Source organism: Hyperoodon ampullatus (genome assembly GCF_949752795.1).
Source record: "Hyperoodon ampullatus genome assembly, chromosome: 2".
Lineage (NCBI taxonomy): Eukaryota > Metazoa > Chordata > Mammalia > Artiodactyla > Ziphiidae > Hyperoodon > Hyperoodon ampullatus.
The window spans coordinates 81,600,462-81,624,176 of record NC_136915.1 but is presented as its reverse complement, the minus strand read 5'-3'; the positions used below and the strand labels follow the sequence as shown (position 1 = coordinate 81,624,176).

At 35.1% G+C, this 23,715-nt stretch overlaps 1 protein-coding gene across 1 annotated transcript in view; it reads left to right on the top strand.

Moving 5' to 3' along the window:
• HFM1 (helicase for meiosis 1) overlaps positions 1-23,715 on the top strand; it is a gene marked incomplete at both ends in the record, with an annotated part of 130,655 nt that overhangs the window by 9,804 nt on the left and 97,136 nt on the right. Inside the window, 7 exons of the mRNA XM_079696572.1 lie at positions 7,285-7,550; positions 7,805-7,852; positions 19,038-19,108; positions 19,571-19,703; positions 20,344-20,495; positions 21,077-21,154; positions 21,372-21,530. Of these exons, the coding sequence (XP_079552698.1) occupies positions 7,285-7,550; positions 7,805-7,852; positions 19,038-19,108; positions 19,571-19,703; positions 20,344-20,495; positions 21,077-21,154; positions 21,372-21,530 (907 nt within the window). The remainder of the gene's footprint in view (positions 1-7,284; positions 7,551-7,804; positions 7,853-19,037; positions 19,109-19,570; positions 19,704-20,343; positions 20,496-21,076; positions 21,155-21,371; positions 21,531-23,715) is intronic.

Genomic DNA, 23,715 nt, shown 5'->3' with positions numbered 1-23,715 from the left:
AAGTAAATAATATTCAATGATAAAGTTGAATATTTATGTGTATGTCCAGACATATGAAGTATGGTAGACTCTGAATGAGAAAAATATCAACAACAAATAGAGTCTACCAGGGACTTACCTGGTGGTCCAGTGGGTAAGACTCCGTGCTCCCAATGCAGGGGGCTGGGGTTCGATCCCTGGTTGGGGAACTAGATCCCGCACGCATGCCGCAACTAAGAGTTCACATGCTGCAACTAAGAAGTCCGCACGCCACAACTAAAAGATCCCTCACACTGCAACTAAAGATCCCGCATGCCCCAACTGAGACCTGGTGCAACCAAAATAAATAAATAAATATTAAAAAGCAAACAAAGAAAAAACCAAACAGAGTCTACTATGTACTAGACGCTCTGTTAACTGTGGGATTCTAGCCATAAGTTCTTGCCTTCAGAGAACTTAACAGTTTATTTAGGGAAAGGCAGATGGTAAATAAAAATAATTGACTGAATACTTTTTGCACCACAATTATTTTGATGAGATATATGGTTAGAGCAGAGGTTCTCAAACTTTTTGTTTTCAGGACCCCTTTACCCTTAAAAATTACTGAGGATTCCCATAGAGCTTTTGCTTATTTGGGTTATATCTATTGATATTTAACCATATTATAAATTAAAATTATGGAAAAAAGTGTTATGGAAATTGTTTTGATCATATGAACTCTCTGAATCTTGACCATTGTTTGAGAACTGTTGTTAATATGAGGTCCTAGTCTGCTCTGCACAATCAGGGAAGACTTTCCTGAGGAAATGGTATTTAAGCTTAACATTAAGGAGGAATAGAATCAAGCTGAATGCAAATAAAGAAGGAGAGTGTGCCAGGCAGAAGGAATAGTATGTGCAAAAGTACTAAGGTAATGCAGAGCTTGGCTTATTCTTAGAAATTTTTCTTTAGTTTAAAGTAAGAGAGAATGCTAAGAGATAAAGTATGGAGGGGCCAAGTCATTCAGAGTCTTGTAGGCCATGAAACACTTTGTACTTTTAAGGCAGTGCTTATTAAACTGTGGCCCATGAACTCTCTGCATCAGGATTACCTGGAGTGCTTGTTAAAAATTTGGATTCCTGGTTTCTACCTTAGATGTATTGAATCACAGTCTGGATAAAGGTGGGGATGGGACCCAGGAATCCAAATTTTTAACAAATTTTCTAGATGATTGTTATGCACACTAAAGTTTGAGAACCGTTGTTCTAAGGTCCTGGGTTTTAAGCAGAGGAGTAAAATTAGATTTTTTTTTTTTATTTAATGTCCATTTTGACCCCAGTATGATAAATTAGAAGAGAGCTAGAATACATTGTGAAGGGTCACTTAGGCTATTTTATTAGTGTAGGTGAGAGAAGATAGTAGCCTGACCTAGGACGGAGATAACAGGAATGAGAAAGTTCAAAGTTATTTAGGAGATAGAATTCCCACAGGACTTAAATGACATTTGGATACGAGACCTGACTCCTAGGTTTCTGGCTTGAGCCAGAATGATGAAGGATGATAGTGTTCTTTCACGATACAGAAAACTGTAAAGGAAGAATAGGAGAAGGTGGTGAGTACAGATTTGGACATGTTGATTTTGGGTACTTACAAATTGTCCAAATAGACAATTGGATGTATGGGTTAAGGATTCAGAAGAGATCTAGTTGACAGTTTTTGTTTTCTCTGTGACATAAGAGACAAAGTCATCTGTGGAGTTTGAGAGGAAAAGTGGGGGTATTGAGCAAGTATGAGAAGAGTGGAAGAAATTGTGGACAATGGGAAAGCAACTAATTAGAAAAATGGTAGGATTTTTGGACACTGTAAAGGGCCCAGTTGAGGTTGATGTCTATGAATTTAAAAATAAATTTTATTAACATGTAATTCACATATCATAAAATTCATTATTTTGAAGTGTACAGTTCATGGTTTTTAGTGTAGTCACGGAGTTGTGCAACCATCACTGCTCTCCAATTTTAAAATGTTTTTGCTGCCCCAAAAGAAACTCTATACTCATTAACAGTCCCTCCCCATTCCTCTTTCCCCCATCTAGCCCCTGACAACCACTAATCATTTTCTGTTTCTGTGGGTTTACCTATTCTAGACATTCCATATAAGTGGAGTCATACAATATCTGACCTTTTGTGTCTGGCTTCTTTCACTTAGCATAACATATTCAAGGTTCATCCATGTTATGTCATGTATCAGTATTTTATTCTTTTTTATGGCCAAATAATATTTCATTGAATGGCTATATCACATTTTGTTTAATGATCTATCAATTGATGGACATTTGAGTTGTTTCCACTTTTTGGCTATTATGAATAATGTTGCTATGAACACTCATGTATACGTTTTTAGGGGAGTGTTGACCTCCTGGGAAGTCAAAAAATGAAGTATAACTTTATAGTTGGCCCTCTCTATCCGCAGTTCTGCATCAGTGGATTCAGCTAACCTCAGATCGTGTAGTACCGTAGTAGTATTTATTGAAGAAAAAAAATCCCAGTATGAGTGGTCTGGTGCAGTTTAAACCTATGTTGTTCAAGGGTCAAATGTATTTTAATTCTTTTGGATTTATACTTAGAAGTGGAATTTCTGGGTCATATGGTAACTCTATATTTATCTTTTTTGAGAAACTGCCAAATTGTTTTACAAAGTAACTATACCACTGAACAGTCCCACTAGCAATATATGAGGAATCCGATTTCTCCACATCCTTGCCAGCACTTGTTGTCTGTCTTTTTTATTATAGCCATACTAGTGGGTGTGACGTGTACTATTGTGGTTTTGATTTGCATATTCCTGCTGACTAAAGATGTTGGGCAACTTTTCATGTGTTTATTGGTTATTTTTATATCTTCTTTGGAGTAATGTCTATTCAAATCCTTTGCCTGTTTTTTTTTTTCTTTTTTTTTTGCAGCACACGGGCCTCTCACTGTTGTGGCCTCTCCCGTTGCGGAGCACAGGCTCCAGATGCGCAGGCTCAGCGGCCATGGCTCATGGGCCCAGCCGCTCCGCGGCATGTGGGATCTTCCCGGACTGGGGCACGAACCCGTGTCCCCTGCATCAGCAGGTGGACTCTCAACCACTGCGCCACCAGGGAAGCCCCTTTGCCTGTTTTTTTAATTGCGTTGTCTTTTTATTGTTGAGTTGTAAGTGTTCTTTATTCTGGATAAAAATCTCTCATCAGTTATATGATTTACAAATATTTTCTCACATTCTGTGTGTTGTTTTTCACTTTTTTGTTTGTATCCTTAGCAGCCCCAAAGTTTTTAATTTTAATGAAGTTAAGTCCAATTTTTCTAATTTTTGACTGGACTTTTGGTGTCCTATGTTGATTGGACTTTTGGTGTCCTATCTAAGAAACCATTGCCTAATCCAAGTTTGCAAAGACTTACTCCCACATTTTCTTCTAAGAGTTTTATAAATTTAGCTCTTAAATTTAGATCTATGATCCAATGTGAGTTAACTTTTCAATATGGTGCAAGGTAGGCATCCAACTTCATTCTTTTGCACATATATATCCAGTTGTTAAAAAACAAAAACAAAAACTATTCTTTCCCCATGGAATGTCATGGCACCCTCACTGACAATCAATCAACCATAAATGGAAGGTCTGGGGGTTTTCTTACACCATCCAATTATCTGATTCATCAACACCAATGGGTGTCCAACAATTCAATTCAATTTTCATACTAACTCCTGGAGTTAGCATCAGACCACATGGGTTAAGGGTTCAGTCCCTTGCCCTACTTGAAATGCCAGCCACAAATAGGGTGGCAGGCTACTGACATTTCTGTCTTGCAGACTACAAATTTGGGAGTTCCCACTACCCCACATTAGGTGTAATAATTTGCTAGAATTACTCACAGAATTAGAAAAATGCTTTACTTATGTTTACCAGTTCATTATAAAGGATACAACTTAGGAACAGCCAAATGGAGGAGATGCATAAGGCAAGGTATGGAGAGGAAGAGTGTGCAGAGCTTCCATACCCTCTCTGAGTGTGTCACTCTCTCAGCACCTTGATGTGTTACCAATCTAGAAGCTCTCTGAACCCCCTGTCGTTTAGGAATTTTTTATTCATGGAGGTTTCATTACATAAACATGATTGATTAAATCATTGGCTATTGGTGATTGAACTCAATCTCCAGCCTTTCTCCCCTCCTTGGATGTTGGGAGTGGAGCTGAAAATCTCAACCCTCTAATCAAGTTTAGTTCTTTCTGGTGATCGGTTCCCATCCTGAAGCTGTCTAGGTGACAAGAGTCACCTCATCACCTCACCTATTATGAATAACAAAAGATGCTTCTATCACTTCTGTCAAGCAGGGAATTCCAAAGGTTTCCGGAGCTCTGTGCCAGGAACTGGGAACAAAAACCAAACATATATTTTCTATTATACCACATAAAGGTTTTTTTCCATGCTCTCAATTCTGTTCTATTCATCTGTATGTCTGTCCTTATGCCTGGCATAAGGATATTTTTCACAATGGCATATTCTACACTTTCTTGATTGCTGTAGCTTTGTATTGATAGTAAAGTTTTACATCAGGAAGTGTGAGTCCTCCAACTTTGTTCCTTTTTTCAAGATTTTGCTATTCTGATTTATTTGCATTTTCGTATGAATTTTAGGATAAGCTGGTCAGTTTCTGCAGAGAAGCCAGCTGGGATTTTGATAAGGATTGTATTGAATCTGTAGGTAACCTGATGACTATTGCTATCTTAATATCATTAAATCTTCCAATCTATGAACTGGGATATCTTTCCATTTATTTAGGTTTTCTTTAATTTCTTTCAAAGATGTTTTGTGGTTTTCTGTGGACAAGTCTTATACTTATTTTGTTAAATTTACTCATAAGTACTTTATTCTTTTTGATGTTATTTTAAATGGAATTTCAGATTGTCCATTGAACGTATATAGAAATACAGTTGATTTTTGTATATTGATTTTGTTTCTTCAGTCTTGCAAATGATGATTTTGAATTTTAATATAACTCATCTACCTAACAGTTGTACTTTTTCCAGTAATGTTCCACCACCCGGCTGCAATTATAAAAAACAATAGGTAGTTAGATTCATCTAGAATTGCAGATTTGTAAGATAGTATGATGAAAGGCTAAAGGGGAAGAGGAGCTTAACATATTGGTAAGAGAGTGGTTGAAAAGATAGGTCATGGTATTAAATTCATTAAAGGTACATGAGAAAAATGAAAGGGAAGATGGTTTGGGAAAAAATAAGGAGATTAATTGTAGGAATTTTGTTCTTTGACCTCACTGGTACCTTGAGCAAACAAGCTAAAAGGATAGGAGGTTGTGTTCAGAGAATGATATGTCGGAATCATTGATTTGAAAGGAGGAGCAGTTCTGGATAATGATAATGTCTAAGGTGAGAGAGTAGGTGACTGAGATCATGTGAGGGAGAAAGCCACTAAAGATAAAGATAAAAAGAAACTGAGAGGGTAGGATTTCGAATGGGTTGTCTACATGAGTGTTGAAGTAACCCAGATGATGGCAGAGTTTGGGATTGAGAGGAAAAGATTCTAAAGTGACCAGAGGTTGGTATATGATACATGCCATGAGGAGGGTTACAAGGTGATATAGCTAGACAGCACAGATACTTTTGTGAGAGAGTGGAAAAGTAATGATGTAGATTTGGGGTGGAGAAGAAGACTCTCAACCATCAATACATTGGATGTGGGAGAGTTAGCATTTTTTTCCACTTAAGAGTTTTTTAAGGAGCAAGAGTTTTCCAGGACAAATAAATATTTTTGTTAAGACCAGGAAGTAAATATAAAATTCAGTAAAGAAGCTGAGGATATGGAGAATGTGGAGTGGGAGTTCCAGAGGACCTAGGAAGAATCTGAGGTTCAGAGAATTTAGATAACTAGTATGTGGATAATATTTTTATGGTTTGAAAAACCTATTTCAAACTCTAAAGTCATGCAGCTAGAAAGTGGAGGAGCTTTGGATTTATATCCAGGTTTGTCTGATTCCAAAGTCTGTCCTTTTAACTAATATCACGGAATGTAGCAAGGAGTCATCTTGTGGCATAAGTGTTTTCCTTGTTTTCAATACCATTTCATAATGGGATTCTATTATATTATCTAAGACTAACCATCTGCTTTTGAATTTTCTGTCTTCAAAAATAGAACTGCTGGCATTAGAGGATGCAACTCCACAGTTTGTTCTAAAATACATTTCTCGGGCTTCCCTGGTGGCGCAGTGGTTGAGAGTCTGCCTGCCGATGCAGCGGACATGGGTTCGTGCCCCGGTCTGGGAAGATCCCACATGCTGCGGAGTGGCTAGGCCTGTGAGCCATGGCCGCTGAGCCTGCGTGTCCAGAGCTTGTGCTCCGCAACGGGAGAGGCCACAACAGTGAGAGGCCCTCGTACTGCAAAAATAATAATAAATAAATAAAATTAAATTAAATACATTTCTCTCTCTAGTTTTTTGAAAGATTGGTCTTTCTCATACAAAAACCTGTCATTAAGATTAATAGTCAAAATAATTTAGAAAGTATTCTGTATTTGTACAGTACTTATTTGGGTGTCATTCCTTACAGAATTCTGTAAGACTGATAACCTGCCATCACCCTTTTACTTATTCTATAAGGTGCTAGTGTTGTATTAGGAACCCTATTGGTCACTTCTTCCCTTAAGGCTATTGTGAACAAATTACTTTGATGGATTGTCTTTGAATCAGTCAAATATAGTAAATTACAATCATAAGATGGCCTTTCTTTGTTTTCTAGAACTTTACAAAGAACTATTTCTTACACTAAAATGATTATTGAACAGTGTTTGGAAAGTTGGTGCTGGGTACTGACAAGAAGTCTCAGTACCTGTCCACATGGGCCTGTCTATAGGGTTGCTTCAGTGGTCTCATGATATAGTTGCTAGCTCCCCTTAGAGTGAGTGATCCAAGAGACCATGTGGAAGTGACAATCTTTTATGACCTAGCCTTAGATGTCACACGCTTGTCCTTCCACAGTACTCTGCTAGTCTCATAGGCCAGTCCTGATTCAAGGAAGGTGACTAATAAAGGGGGTGAGCACCAGGAAACAAGGATCATTGGAACTATCTCAGAGGCTGGCTACCACAGATGGATTTATCTGTGTTAGGAAAAGAAATAATTCAGTGGTAAATTTAGCAAATTATACTTTAGGAGAATGATTAGCTTTTGTGTTCTAATAAACCAAAATCTGTAGGTATTTTTAAAGGGACCAATTTTATGCTAGTTTTTCACATTCTAAGTAACTATTACAAATGCAAATATGTTCTTTTTGCAGATTATTTAAAATATCTGACAATATACATGGAAGTGCTTATTCCAATGATGGAGTAAACTTGGACTCTCATATTGGCTCAGCGAAAACTGTCCAAATGGAAATGAGCAAAGGGAAATCATGGAAATATAGCAATAGTAAGCAGAAACTTCAATATTCAGACATTAATATGTTTAGAGCCAGTGATACTTTTTCTGCTTCTGAAATCAGAGAAGGCATAATCAAAGGACCATCTTTTTCAGTTGCCTCCCAGCCTCATGAAGTTCAAGGTAATTCCTTGCTTTTTCAATTGGTTTTCTAAAAGTACAGTCTAGTCTGTATTTCTTAGCATAGGTAAGGATACAAAAATTTGAGTAGGCTATCTCTATGTACAATTTCTTTACTATATTGCATTGTTCTTTTAAACTGTGATCTAATATTGTTTTAACTGTGCTCTCAATAAAAAGTTATACAAATTTTATTGAAGTAGCTTTTATGGAAAAGTTTGAAAATATGCATAAGTATGTAGGATTTTTTTTTTTAGGGGTAACAGAAAATGGTTTCAATTCCTTGAAGGCTGTCACAGAAATCCGTATCCTTTAAATTATTTTACTACAGCAGCATTATATTTGAAGTCATAATTTTAAAACATTTTGTTTCATTGTGTTTCTGTTTGTTTGTTTTGGTTGACAAAGAAGAAGAGGGAGAAGTGAATCTTTTGGGTCATGTAAGAGTCCCAATATGTGTGATAGTGCTGCTGAAAGTGTGGTCTGTGGACTGGTACCAGTTGTGAACTGTTTGTTACCAGTCTGTGACAAGTACAGATATGAAATTTGTATTACTGAATGAACTGTGAGCATATTTACTTACAAATTGATACAGATAATTTCCTATTTTGTATAAGCACAGCATATTGGTATCAACATGGGTAGGGGAAATGATTGAGAATGGGATATTCTGTGGACTGGGGACATTTTTACAAATCTAGTAATTTTTGAAAGAACCTAATTTGCAGATTATACCTATTTACATGTCTGGGTATTTCCAACGTAATTATTTTGAGTATATATGTGTGTTCTGGAGGTAACATTCTCTTTGCTTCTTTGATACTTTGTATATGTCTGTAACAGTGTACTTATTTTATTTTATTATAACTCATCAGCTGTTTCTGTAACTATTTCCCTATGACCTATGAACTCCTTGGAGGCAAGGACCAAGCCTTATGTATCTTCATATCTCCCAATTCATTGAAAGCCATATAAAGAGAAGTTGTTCTGGCAAAGGAGTAGCCATGAGCAAGGGCAAGGGTAAGAAAGTATGGAATGTGTTTGGACAGAACAAGCATTCCAGTTTGGGTGAAAAAAGTCATGATTAAAGGAGTAGTAGGGGGACCACCCTGGTGGCACAGTGGTTAAGAATCTGCCTGCCAATGCAGGGGACATGAGTTCAAGCCCTGGTCTGGGAAGATCCTACATGCCGTGGAGCAACTAAGCCCGTGTGCCACAACTACTGAGCCTGCACTCTAGGGCCCATAAGCCACAACTACTGAGCCCGTGTGCCACAACTACTGAAGCCTGAATGCCTAGAACCCGTGCTCTGTAACAAGAGAAGCCACCATTATGAGAAACCTGCACACCACAATGAAGAGTAGCCCCCACTTGCTGCAACTAGAGAAAGCCCACGCACAGCAATGAAGACCCAACACAGCCAAAAAAATAAATAAAATAAATATTAAAAAATTCAGTAAAAAGGAATTGTATTTTTTTTGAAAAAAAGGAGTAGGAGGAAATAATGATGGATAGGTATTTTAGGATTAGATCATTTAATGCCATGAATACCAAGAAGTTTTTATTTTTATTTTTAATATATTTACTAAGCCATGAAGAGAAACCATGCAATATTTTTGAGCAGGTCAAGTTACATTACCTAAGCCATGCTTTAGGATTATGGAATTAGTGACTCAAAGCTGGGGAAGGCTCTAGAGTCCATAAAAGTTATGATCTAGTTGGCAAAACAGTGAATTCCAGATATGGGGCCGTTGAGCTAGAGAAATCTAGGGCTGAGTGATTCTAACCTTGGGTACTCTGGGGACTGAGAATTCTGAAGTATAGTTAGAAAAGAAAATGTTTGCTTGACCACTTGTGAAAAATTGCCTCCAGGGCATATAACTGAACTGAATTAGAATGGGAGGAGGGGAAAATAAAAGGGTTATATATAATATAATAATGTCAGAAATGGCCAGCCATTAGTGCTCCTCTTCATCATGGTATCTCAGTCTTGTTGCACTTCCTTCTCTCTGGTGATCTAAATAGTGTGGGAATGTAGGAAATAGGTTAGCAGTAAACAGTTAAAAGTAGTTTCATTATCTGTATGATGGGAAATTCTTATCCCATACCTGAACTTGCCATAATGTGACTAATTTTTGAAGAGTTTTATAAAGATTTTCTTGCTATCTTAGTATAGCTGAAGTGGTTCTGTTGTTTAGGTCTCTTTGTTAGCTAGACTACTGCCTACTCTTGTGTCCATTGATTTATTGTCCAAAAAGTTCATTTGCTGTCAAACTTGATGAACTTGCTGCACTTTATTGTTTCCAAGTGTATATTTAAAGCGGAAGACTAAATGCTAGTCATGATAATTTGAGAGTTTGGGGATTACTTGGACTTGTTTTCTGATTATTTTACAATATTTTACTATATTTGAATCCTCAGGACAATAGAAGTTTGGTCAGATTGATCCTGCTACAGTACTGTTGTCATTTTCAGTTCTGCAGACATTCCGCTTCTCCCACCCCACATCCCGTCATAACATGTAATTGCAGTGAGACTGCTGAGAATTTTTCGGACAAAAGGAAAAATTTGATATCAAGTGTTGATAATGATGATAAATGGTATACTTAGTAGCTGAGTTTTCTCATGAGCTAGAAACTGATTTTACATCTACTCTGAATCATAGATTCATTTTTGTGAGTGTAAATTGATTTGGAATTACCTGATGAGAGAAAAACCAGCATGATGACCCGCTTGTGGGCTTGTTACAAATAAATATTTTAAAGGAAGAGATATATTTTGAAGGAAAAATGAGATTCGTTCAAAAATTGATGGATTGGGCTTCCCTGGTGGCACGGTGGTTGAGAGTCAGCCTGCCGATACAGGGGACACGGGTTCGTGCCCCGGTCTGGGAGCATCCCACATGCCGCGGGGCGGCTGGGCCCATGAGCCATGGCTGCTAAGCCTGCGTGTCCGGAACCTGTGCTCCGCGACGGGAGAGGCCACAGCGGTGAGAGGCCCGCATGACGCAAAAAAAAAAAAACCCAAAAAAACAAAAAACTGATGGATTGACAAGCTCAGTATTACATTTTTGTTTTGGAATGAGTATTCTGACACAGTGCACAATTGAAAGTAAAATGAAGGTTTATAAATTATCTGCTTGATTTAATAAATGCAAGCCTGTATTAATTGAGTTCTTAATGTGTGCCAGGCATTTGGGATATGTCAGTTAGTAAAACAGACAATTCTTGCCCTTGAGAAGTTAACATTCTTGGGATGCGGGTGGGGAAGAGGATAGATCAGAACAATTGTAACAGTATATAAATAAGTCATATAGTATTTTAGAAGGTGATGAGTAATATGAAAAAAGAAAAAAGTGGGGCAGAGAAAAGGAGATTAAATTGGGAATGCTGGAATGGGGGCTCAGGATTAGAATTAAATAGAGTAATTAGGGTATGTCTTCTTTAGAAGTTGAGATGTAAGCACGTGAAGGAAGTGAAAGAGCCAAGGAAATATGGAGGGAAGAACAATCTAGGCAGAGGGAAGGCTTTACAGCAAAAACATGGCTGATGTTTTTGAAAAACATAAAAGAGTCCAATAAAGCCAGAGGAAATGAGTCAGAAGCAAGAGTAGTAGGACATGAGGTCAGAAACACAAAGGTGGAGTGGGGAGGCAAGATTATGTAGGGCCTTGTGGCTGTATACTTTGAGAGAAATGGGGGAATTTGAGCAGAGAATATGCTCTGATTTAACTTTTATCAGGGTCACTTACCACAATCCATCAATTTTTAAATATCTTCATAAAAATATAATTGCTTAAATAACTATGTATTTGTGTTCTCAGATATATTATCTGTTTTATATCTCCTAATTGATTGTAACAGCCTCAGTTCAGGAACTCATTTTCTTCTTTATTTACAACTTCCTGCAGCTTTCTGAGTCTAGTATTCTGCACAGTGTTTCATAAATGTAGTTGACAAATGTGACTCAGACTAATAAGAATCCATGCAAGTACAAATATCTCCCAAACTGGCAATAGACTCTTAACTTGGAGAGGGGACAGTTTATTCTTTATATCTATTAATATATTTGAGCTTTCTTAGAGGAAGGACGATTTAAATCCTTGTTGAGCCAGTATACTGATAATTGCAATTAAATCCACCACTTAGCACAACGAAATTACCAAAAACAAAGGTATTCAGGGTTAGGTGACCAGCAGCAACACACATCAGCTAATGAAACATAATCAACAGTTAAAAAATGAAATTTGGAATTTTAAAGAAGAGATAAATATAAAATGGCCTCATCAAGATGAATAAGAAAAAAATACCACTCTGGAAAAGATAAACTACATTCTTAGTTCTGATATACTTTTACATATGTATTTACATCTCTTCTATCAGATCAAATTGTCAAGGTATAACCCTTATATAACCTTGTTTCTCCATAAGGACTTTACAAGTTCTTTTCAGAATATGGAAGGTGACTGGGGACTGGAATAATTTTAATTTCTCCCCCATCCCAGCTTTATTGAGGAATAATTGACAAATAAAATTATAGTACATTTAAAGTGTTCAATATGATAGTTTGATAAATGTATACATTACAAAATGTTCCCACCATCGAGTTAGTTAACACATCCATCACCTCACATATTTACCTTTTTTTGTTTGTTTTATGGATGTGAACACTTAACACTTAAGTTCAACTCTCTTAGCAAATTTCAATTATACAATACAGTATTTTCAACTCTACTCACCATTTTATACATTAGATCCTCAGATCTTACTCATCTTATAGCTGAAAATTTGTACTCTTTTACCAGCCTCTGTTTCTCCCATACCCCCAGCCCCTGGCAACCACCATTCATTGTACTATTTTTATGTTTGACTTTTTTTTTTCCTAAGATTCCACTTATAAGTGATATCACGTAGGATCTGTCTTTCTCTGTCTGGCTTAATTCACTTTGTATAATGCTCTCCAGTTTCATCCATGTTGTCACAAAAGGCATAATTTCCTTCTTTCTAAAGGCTGAATAATATTTTGTTATATACGTATTTTCTTTATCCATTCATTTCTTAATGGTTATGTTGTTTCCATACTTTGGCTACTGTGAGTAATGCTGAAATGAACGTGTCTATACAGATATTTCTTTGAGATACTGATTTTGTTTCCTTTGGATATAACCCAGGGATTGCTGGACCATGTGGCACTTCTATTTTTAATTTTTTGAGGACACTCCGTAATGTTTTCCCTAAGGACTGCACCAGTTTATATCCTTACCAGTAGTGTACAAGGGTTCCGTTCATCCATATCCTTGCCAGCGTTTATCTCTTATCTTTTTGATTATAGCCATTCTAACAAGTGTTACGTGCCAACTCACTGTGGTTTTGATTGGCATTTCCCTAATGATTACTGATGATAAGCACCTTTTCATGTGCTGTTAGCCATTTGTGTGTCTTCTTTGAGAAAATGTCTATTCAGGCCCTTTGCCTGTTTTTATTTTTATTTATTTATTTATTTATTTTTTTGCGGTATGTGGGCCTCTCACTGTAGTGGCCTCTTCCATTGCGGAGCACAGGCTCCGGACGCGCAGACTCAGCAGCCATGGCTCACAGGCCTAGCCGCTCTGCGGCCTGTGGGATCTTCCCAGCCCGGGGCACAAACCCGTGTCCCCTGCATCGGCAGGCGAACTCTCAACCACTGCGCCACCAGGGAAGCCCTGGATGTTTGGTTTGCAAATATCTTCTCCCATTCCATAGGTTGCCTTTTCATTTTGTTGATGGTTTCTTCTGAAGTGCAAAAGCTTTTTAGTTTGACGTAGTCACACTTGTTTATTTGTGCATTTGTTGCCTTTGCTTTTGGTTTCAAATCCAAAACATCATTGCTAAGAACAGTGTCAAGAAGCATTTCCTCTTTGTTTCCCTCTAGGACTTTTATTATTTCAAGTCTTATGTTTAAGTCTTTAATCCATTTTGAGTTTATTTTTGTGTATGGTGTGAGATAGGGGTCTAGTTTCATTCTTTTACATGTGGATATACAGTTTTCCTATCACCATTTATTGAAATGATTATGCTTTCAGAATTCTTGACTCCTTTGTTGAAAATTAATTGACCATATATGCATGGATTTATTTCTGGACTGGATATTTTGTTCCATTGATCTATGTGTCTGTTTTTAATGTCAGTACCATACTGCTTTGATTACCATAGCTTTGTAATATAGTTTGAAATCAGGAAGTGTGTTACCTCCAGCTTTGTTCCTCTTTCTTAGTATTGCTTTAGCTGGGTTTTTTTTTTTGTGTGTGTGTGTGGTTTCATATGATTTTTAAGATTGTTTTTTCTATTTCTGTGAAGAATGCAGTTGGAGTTTGGATAGGGATTGCATTGAATTTGTAGATCATTTAGGGTAGTGTGGACATTCAGCAATATTAATCCTTTGAATCCATGAATATGAAATATCTTTCCATTAATTTGTGTCTTCAATTTCTTTCATCAATGTCTTATAGTTTTCAGTTTACAGATCTTTTACATCCTTGGTTAAATTTATTCCTCGGTATTTATTCTTTTTGAGGCTGTTGTTAATGAGATTATTTGCTTCATTTTTCTTTCTGATATTTCATTGTTAGTGTATAGAAATACAACTGATTTTTGTATATAGATTTTGTATTCTGCAACTTAACTAAATTTGTTTATTAGTTGTAACAGTTTTTTAAATTTGTTTATTTGTTTTGTTTTGTTTTTTTTTGGTCTGTGTGTGTGGAGTCTTGGGTTTTCTATATATAGTTTCTTGTCACCTGCAAATAGAAACAGTTATACTTCTTCATTTCCAATTTGGATTCCTTTTCTTTTTTTTTTTTTTTTTTTTGTCTGATTGCCATGTCTAGGATATCTAATACTATGCTAAATAAAAGTGGCAAGAATGGACATCCTTGTCTTGTTACTGACCTCAGAGGAAAAACTCAGTTTTTCATAATTGGGTATGAATGTTAGCTGTGAGCTTGTTATATACAGCCTTTATTATGTTGAAGTGTATTCCTTCTGTACCCAGTTTCTTGAGGGTTTTTATCATGAAAAGATGCTGTATTTTGTCATATGCTTTTTCCTCATCTATTGAGATGATATGATATTTATTCTTTGCTTTGTTAAAGCAGTATATCATGTTGATTGATTTGTGGATGTTGAACCATCCTATATCCCAGGAATAAATTCCATTTGATCATGGTGTATGATCCTTTTAATGTACTGTTGAATTCAGTTTCATAATATTTTGTTGAAGTTTTTGCATCTATGTTTATTAGGGATATTGTCCTGTAATTTTCTCTTCTTATGGTGTTCTTATCTGGCTTTGGTATCAGTGGAATGCTGGCCTCATAAAATGAGTTTAGAAGTATTCCCTTCTCTTTTAGTTTTTGGAAGAGTTTGAGAAGGATTAGTATTAATTCTTTTAAAATATTTGGTAAATTCACCAGTAAAGCCATCTGGTCCTGGACTTTGTTGGGAAATTTTTGATTACTGATTCAATCTCCTTACTAGTAATTTATCTGTTCAGATTTTCTATTCTTCATGATTCAGCCTTGATAGGTTCTTGTTTCTAGGAATTTTCCTTTTCTTCTAGATTATCTACTTTTTGGCATATAATTGTTCATAGTAGTCTCTTATGATCCTTAGTATTTCTGTCTTATCAGTTGTGTTTTCTCCTCTTTCATTTCTGATTTTATTTATTTGAATCATCTCTACTTTTTTTCTTAGTTATCTTAGCTAAAGTTTTTTCAATTTTGTTTATCTTTTCAAAAAGACCCAGCTCATTGTTTCATTGATCTTTTCTGTTGTTTTTCTGGTCTCTTATTTATTTCTGCTCCAGTCTTTGTTATTTTTTCCTTCTACTAACTGTGGACTTACTTTGTTCCTCCTTTTCCAGTCCCTTGAGGTGTAAAGTTAGGTTGTTTATTTCTGATATTTCTTTTTTCTTCATTTTGGTACTTATCACTATAAACTTCCCTCTTAGAACAGCTTTTTATCATATCCCAAAAGTTTTGGTATGTTGTGTTTCCATTTTCATTTGTCTCAAGGTATGTTTTTGATTTCCCTTTTGATTTCTTCTTTGACCTTAATAGTTGTTCAGGAGCATGTTGTTTAATCTCCATATATTTGTGAATTTTCCTGTTTTCTTCTTTTAATTGATTTTTAGTTTCATGCTATTGTGGTTGGAAAAGGTGCTTGATATGATTTCAGTCTTCTTTTAAGACTTAAGACTTGTTTTGTGCCCTAACATATGATATTTCCTGGAGAATGTTCCATGTGCACTTAAGAAGAATGTGTATTCTGTTGCTGCTGAAGGGAATGCTCTGTGTATATCTGTTAGAGCCATCTGGTGTAAGGTATGGTATAGTTTAAGTCTGATGTTTCCTTATTGATTTTCTTTCTGGATGATCTATCCCTTACTGAAAGTGGGGTCTTGAAGCCCCCTACTATTATTGTATTGCTGTCTATTTCTCTGTTCAGATCTGTTAATATTTGTTTTATATATTTAGATGCTCCAATGTTGGGTGCATAAGTATTTACAGTTGCTGTATCCTCCCAATGAATTGACCCCTTTATCATTATATAATGACCTCTTTGTCTCTTATTACAGTTTTTGGCTTCAAGTCTATTTTGTCTGATGGAAGTAGAGCTACCTCTACTTTCTGCTGATTTCCACTTGTATAGAATATCTTTTTCCATCCCTTTACTTTCTTTGTGGGTCTTTAAAGCTGAAATGAGTCTCTTATAGGCAGCAAATAATTTAGTCCTGTTTTTTTAAATCCATTCAGCCACTTTATGACTTTTGATTAGAAAATTTAGTCCATTTACATTTAAAGTATTTATTGATAGGTTGAACTTATTATTATTGTTATTATATTGCTTTCTGATGTTTCATAGTTCTGTTGCTCCTTTCTTCTCCTCTTGCTCTTTTCCTTTATGATTTGATGATTTTCTGTAGTGGTATGTTCTTACTCTTTTCTATTTATCTTTGTGTATCAACTGTAGAGTTTTGCTTTGTAGTTACCTTGGCACTCACATAAAAATATCTTACAGTTTTAACAGTCTCTTTTGAGCTGATAAAACTAACTTTGAATGCGTACAAAAGCTCTACAATTTTACATTCACTTTCTCACATTTTATGTTTTTAATGTCACAATTTATGTCTTTTAATATTGTGTCTCCATTAATAAATTATTATAGATACAGTACTTTTGTCTTTTAACATTTATACTACAGTGATTAACTACCACCATTACAATATTAGAGTATTCTGAACGCAACTATATATCAATCTTTATCAGTGAGTTTTGTACTTTTATATGTTTTCCTGTTACTAATTAGCATCCTTTCATTTTAGCTTGAAAGAACTTCCTTTAGCATTTCTTGTAAAGCTGGTCTAGTGATGAACACCTTCAGTTTTTGTTTGTCTAGAAAACTCTTTATTTTTCCTACAATTCTGAAGGACAGCTTTGCCAGGTAAAATATTCTTGGTTGGCAGTTTTTTCTTTCAGCACACAGAATATATCATTCCACAATCTAGTCTACAAGGTTTTTGCTGAAATATTCACTCAATCTTATGGGAATTCCTTTGTATGTAGCAAGTTGCTTTTCTCTTGCTGCTTTTAAGGTTCTCTCTTTGTCTTTAACTTCTGGCAATTTAATTACTATGAGTTTCAGTGTGGGTCTCTTGAGATTCACCTTCTTTAGTAATTTCTGGGATTTTTGGATCTGGATGTCTGTTTCTTTCCCCAGGCTAGGATAGTTTTCAGCCATTATTTCTTTAAATAAGCTTTCTTCCCCTTTATCTCTTTTTCTTCTGGAACCCTTATAATGTGTATATTGGTCCACTTGATGGTGTCCCATAAGTTCCTTAAGCTGATTTCACTCTTTCTCACTCTTTTTTTTTCGTTTTGCTCCCGTGATTGCATTAATTCCACTGCCCTGTCTTCAAGTTCACTGATCCTTTCTTTCAGTTGATCTGTCTTCTGTTGAAACCTTCTATTGAAATTTTGAGTTCAGTTATTATATTCATTAGCTCTATGATTTCTGATTGGTACTTTTAAATTAATTTTTATTTTTTCTGTGTTGGGTCTTCATTTCTGTGCGAGGGCTTTCTCTAGTTGTGGCAAGTGGAGGCCACTCTTCATCGCAGTGTGTGGGCCTCTCACTATCACGGCCTCTCGTTGCGGAGCACAAGCTCCAGACGCGCAGGCTCAGTAGTTGTGGCACACGGGCTTAGTTGCTCCGCGGCATGTGGGATCCTCCCAGACCAGGGCTCGAACCCGTGTCCCGTGCATTAGCAGGCAGATTCTCAACCACTGCACCACCAGGGAAGCCCTGTTTGGTACTTTTTAATATTTTATATGACTTTGTTGGAATTCTCACTTTGCTCATTCATTGCTTTCCTGACCTTGATGGGCATCTTTATGTGTTATTTTGAACTATCAGGTAAATCACTTGTCTCTGTTTCATTAAATTCAGTTTCTGGAGTTTATTTATTTATTTATTTTTAAAACATATTCCCCTGTTTCTTCATTTTTCTTGACTTTCTGTTTTGGTCTCTGAACGTTAGATAAAACAGGTACCTCCCCAGTCTTGAGAGACTGGTCTGGTATAAGACATGAGCCTTGTCAGTCAACCTGGCCTGGGCTCCTAGTTACCTGTCAAATCTTTGTGATTGTCCAAGCCTCTGCCTTTGTTCTTAGTGGCTCACAGAAGTTAAGGGTGTGCCAAGATCCATCAGTGTCCCAAAGGGGAGGATTGCAGTCAGTCAGCACCTAGATGCAGGTTGATTAGAAGCCAGAACCTCAGGCAGCAGCTGAGAAAGTATGCAATTAAATTCCTTTCAGGGAGAAACTGAAGATGGGTATTTTTGCTTGCCCCCTCTGCACTGAGCCTGGATGTATACCTGTGGGGGTAGTGGGATGTTCCTGTGCCCATTTAAAAGATGCTTATTTTCTTTGCTTGTAAATGAAAGCCCTTTTGGCTTCTAGAGCTGGGTGTTCTGAGAGCCCATCCCTCAAGCAGGAGCCTTAAAAATTGGGGCACTAGGTGTGTGGTCCAAACCCTCTGCTCCTCAGGGAGGATCTGGGAGTTGGGGGTTTCTTCCCAATTGTATGGTGATGTGCCAGGAGTGAAATTTATGGCAAGAGTTTCTCAGCCTTTCCCACCCATTTTGATGTAGGTATTTTCTCATTCATCTGTTGTAAAGGAATCATTCAGCTAGTTTGGGGATTTCTCTCAGAGGGAATTGCTCCACGTGTAGCTGTTTGTTCAGTGGATCCATGGGAGGATGGATGTTCAGGAGCTTCCTATGTTGCTATCTCAGTCTTTCCCTCTATATCTGTTAATTCCTTTCTTATGATAAAATAGCAAGTATTAAGCGTCATCATTACATATTGTCAAAGTCTATATTAACTTAATTTTTAAATTAAGAGTAACCGATTTTTAAAATTCTGAAATATTTAACTCCTTAATGTTATTCTCAGCGGCAAAATTTAGAAGTATTTTCAAAGAATTCCCATATTTCAACTATATACAGTCCAAAGCCTTTGATGATGTAAGTATTTTGTTTAATTATTTACTTATCTGCCTTTTCTTATTAGATTGTGTGCTCTCTAAGGGCAAAGACTAGATCACATTCATCTTTTTGTCTTCAGTGCTACACTCAGTGACTGGTACATTATAGGAGCTCAAAAAATGTTTGTTAAATGAATGCATGTAATTTTCATAGGTGGGTTGTTTATATTTATTAGATTTATAACAATTTTTATGGAAGCTAAAGAAATTATTTTCTTCTAGGTCTATCTAGCATATTACTTTGACCAAACAAGATGATAAATTATTAATAGTTTTATTTTTTGAGGGTGATGGGCTTAGAGCCAGCTTATAATTTTAATAAGTTTAGAGGTAAAGATGTTTGAACTATTATTCCATAGAGTCTTCTTAAAGCATATTTTCTAACAAATTGAGAATTGAAAATTTCTGTATATTCTATGGTTGATTAAATTTTATTTTTTAGCTTCTTTATACAGATAGGAATTTTGTGATTTGTGCTCCAACTGGTTCGGGGAAAACTGTATTGTTTGAGCTAGCTATAACAAGATTGTTAATGGAAGTACCATTGCCATGGTTGAACGTTAAAATTGTTTACAGTAAGTATTTATATATTGAAAGAGTGATAATTAATTATAATAATGATAAACCATTGAGGTAAAAGTAAGAAATAAGTTCAAATTCAAGACATAAGAATTATTATTTGGTTTTCCATACTTTTTAAATAAAGACATGTCACATTTGGTCTTATCTGTTAACATTAAATTCAAAACACATTTTCCCAGATTTATAAATAAAACTAGTATTGGAATTGAGAATTTGGCCTTTACATGTTTATTTTTAAAAGGACAGGGAAGATGAACAAATAGAATCAAACATTTTGTAATTTGAGAAATTTCCATAGGAACCTCTATTCTCTTTTTTTAGGTATATATTAAAATGTTTTTCATCAAAGTAATTTATACACATGGTCAAAAAAATCAGTGATCATAAAGGGCGATAACTTCTGCCCTACCTTTCTTCATTCTTAGTTACAATTTCCTGAGCAATCACTTCTTTTTCTATTTTTAGTTCTGTTTGGTGATTACTTTTATAGTTCTAAATAATATGTTTATATTGTTAACTTTTAATTTATAAATACTAGGCAGCACCTGGATGTGTGCTAACTTTATTAACTATTTGTGAAAATAATTTTTAAATTGCACTGATATTTAAAATAAATATCTTATATTGTTGTAGTGGCACCAATAAAAGCCCTGTGTAGTCAGCGTTTTGATGATTGGAAAGAAAAATTTGGACCAATAGGATTGAACTGTAAAGAACTCACTGGAGATACAGTAATGGATGACCTATTTGAGATTCAGCAAGCCCATATTATTATGACAACTCCAGTAGGTGTTGCTTATATTTTATTATTTCCTTGGTTTATTAGCAAATATGCCTTTCTCTTCACCATGGAAAAAAGTTAAAAGAAAATACAAAGTAGAAGACTATATTTGCAATGTGAAGCAAACAAACAATACGTACTAGTATTCAGGGTACATACGGAATACTAACAAATCAATTAAGTAAAAGACAAACAACCAAATGGAGTAAATAGGCAAAAGATATGAATAGGCAGTTTGTTATTGTGGATGATTTGTAATCATACTTATTGCTTGTATTCTTTATCCAAATGTTATATATTGTAGCAGGAGGACCTTGGTAGAGCTTAGAAAGGGTAATTAGACTATACTTTTGAATATTTTTGATTAAACTTAAAAAATAAATGAGGGTTCAATTTTTTAAACACATGATTATCAAAATTCTTTAAAATTTTAAAAATCTTTAAGTATCTTTTGGGATACTTTTAAGACATCAACTAAAATGTTGCCCATCATTTGTAACAAGTCATGTTAAAAATTTTATCAACATCTTAATAATACTTATTATAATTTCTTATCATGTTAAACCACTTGCATTTTTTCTCTAGGAAAAATGGGATAGCATGACTAGAAAATGGAGAGACAACTCTTTGGTCCAACTGGTTCGATTGTTTCTCATTGATGAGGTAGTGAACATGTTATTCACTTTCAGAGATAAATATGAAGAGATGATTTGAATGGATATAAAGAAACAAGACATTTTCAACCAAACTATGTTTGCTTTATCCCTTCAAGTGGAAAATGCTTATTTTTTTAAGGAAGAGTGTTTAATATTGTTTTACATTTTAATTGACTAGATAGATTTTTATTTTTATAGCTAATGAGTCTTAATTTTTTTCTCAGATACACATTGTAAAAGATGAAAATCGTGGACCAACTCTTGAAGTTGTAGTCAGCAGAATGAAAACTGTGCAGTTTTTATCTCATGCTGTAGAAAATACCAGCAGTATTATTCCAATGAGATTTGTAGCTGTATCTGCAACAATTCCAAATGCTGAGGATGTAAGTTAGAATTTTAGTCTATCAGATTTTTTATGACTTAGTGAAATATTTAATCTTAGAGAAAAGTGAGGTGTTTTTTGTTTTTCTCTAAATCACCTAACCAATTTAATAGGAAAGTTATATCGTGGAAAGTTATGGTTAGATCTCATAGGTATGACAGCGTTAAGGCCATAAAATTTGGTTGATTGGGTTTAATAAAATATGTTTGGTGCAAGTCTATTGTTTAATAGTATCTAAAAGTCATACTTTCATGGGTTTTAGACACTTCATAATATGAGGTGTTATGTTACCCCCAATTCTATGTGCCTGGAATTGTGGTAAGCACTAATGATAGATGAAAAGTGAAAACATATAGACCCTGCTCTTGAAGAGGATCTCATGGTTAATAGGGTACATGAACATGTAAAGAAATAATTGTACAATATTATACTTTCTATAACAAACACATGTCCTAATTTTCTTCTTCAGTTTTTTGGCAAACTTGAAAAGTAGTACAATTTCACTCTGCTTTCTTACTCCTATTTACTTCTCAGCCTACTGTAATATGACTTTTCCCCCAGCTAATTCTTAGAAATTGTTTCCACAAAAGCTGCTGTACAGTATTCTCTAATCCAATGTAAAATTTTGCCTTTATCTTTAGTTTAGCACAGTTAATCCTTTTTGTTCTTAAAATGACAGCTTGTTTTGTTTATATTCAAGAATAATAGAGAAAATTTTAAAGTATGTGTAAATTTAAAAAAACCCAGCATTTGTCCTTCTAGATGTATTGATGGAATCATAATATACATACACTTTTATGACTTGCATGTTACCTACAAATGTTTCCATGTTATTAAATACTCTTTTAATACATTTTTTGTGGTTTTATTGTAATTTATTTATTACCTTAATGGTGGAAGATTGTTTCCATTTTTTGCTATTGTAAATAGTGTTGAAATTATATCTAAGAAAAAATCACAATTATTTCCTTAGGATGGTCTGCTAAAGTAGAATAACTGAGTCAAAGGGTATATAAAACCTTAAGAACACAGCGCTTTCAATAAATGTTATATTCATTTATACCTCTACCATCAGCCATTTCTCTGTATTCTAATGCTGGATAGTATAATAATGAAATTATTATTGTTATTACTACTTTTAAATAGTTCTCAAATTTGTTATTTGAAATGGTACCTTATTTTTAAATGTACTGCATTTATTACTACTGAAGTAAATATTTTTAATATATTTGTCAACTATTTTAAGTTCTTTTTTTGCAACCTGCAAGGTCATAGACTTAACCCTTTTTTCACATTGGGATACTAAACTTTGCCTATTGATTTGTAAGCAGTTACAAAATATCAATACTCTGTAATTCTTGAAACTCTCTTCCCCTTTGTGATAATCACTACTTCTGTGAATGCTATCGCTCTGTCTCTTTCTACAAGTCCTCTACCTCAGTTTTCCCCTGAGTTAAGGCCTTCATCCTTTGCCTTCTGCTCCGCTCAAACTGTAAATTCTTGTTCTCATCCCTACCCATGAGAGCCTTGAAAATGTTTTAATATTTCCTTCCTGTGCCATTAAAAACTCATTAATTTATCTTCCTGTCAAAGAAACAATCAGTTTCATAGCAGGGCACGGAAGCCTGATTACTAACCAGGCTATGTGAAGTTAAGGATTGCTCTCCACAGCTCCAGAAATTAACTAAGGTTTCTAGCATTGAGTCTGAAATGTGCTTTTGGCACTGCCATCTCTCAGTGTTTATTTGTTCTTTGTTTAAAAAAGTTGTCAGCCTTTGCCAGTCTAAGCCAATCATTACTTTGCTACTCTTCAGCTAATATTTAGGATAACACAAAAGAAGTGTCAGCCATATCTGGGCATCGTTCTGAAAAATAGCAAAGAAGTTACAGTGCTAGTGAGAAATTTGACTTCTCTGTTGAAATTAATTTTAGTTTTACTTTAGACTCTTAGGAGGAAAATAAAACAAAATAATAATAATTAATTGGAAGTTTACCATGTTAAAAGTGGGTATAATCTTGAGACACTTATTGAAAATATTTACCAATATATCAATAGAACAGTGTCACTAAAATATGTAATGTTGAAAAAGACCACTTGACTAAATATTTTTAAACTTGATTTTAAAGTGAACTATAATTGGGCTTTTTAGCCATAAAACTTTACTAGAAAAAAAATTTAATGTGTA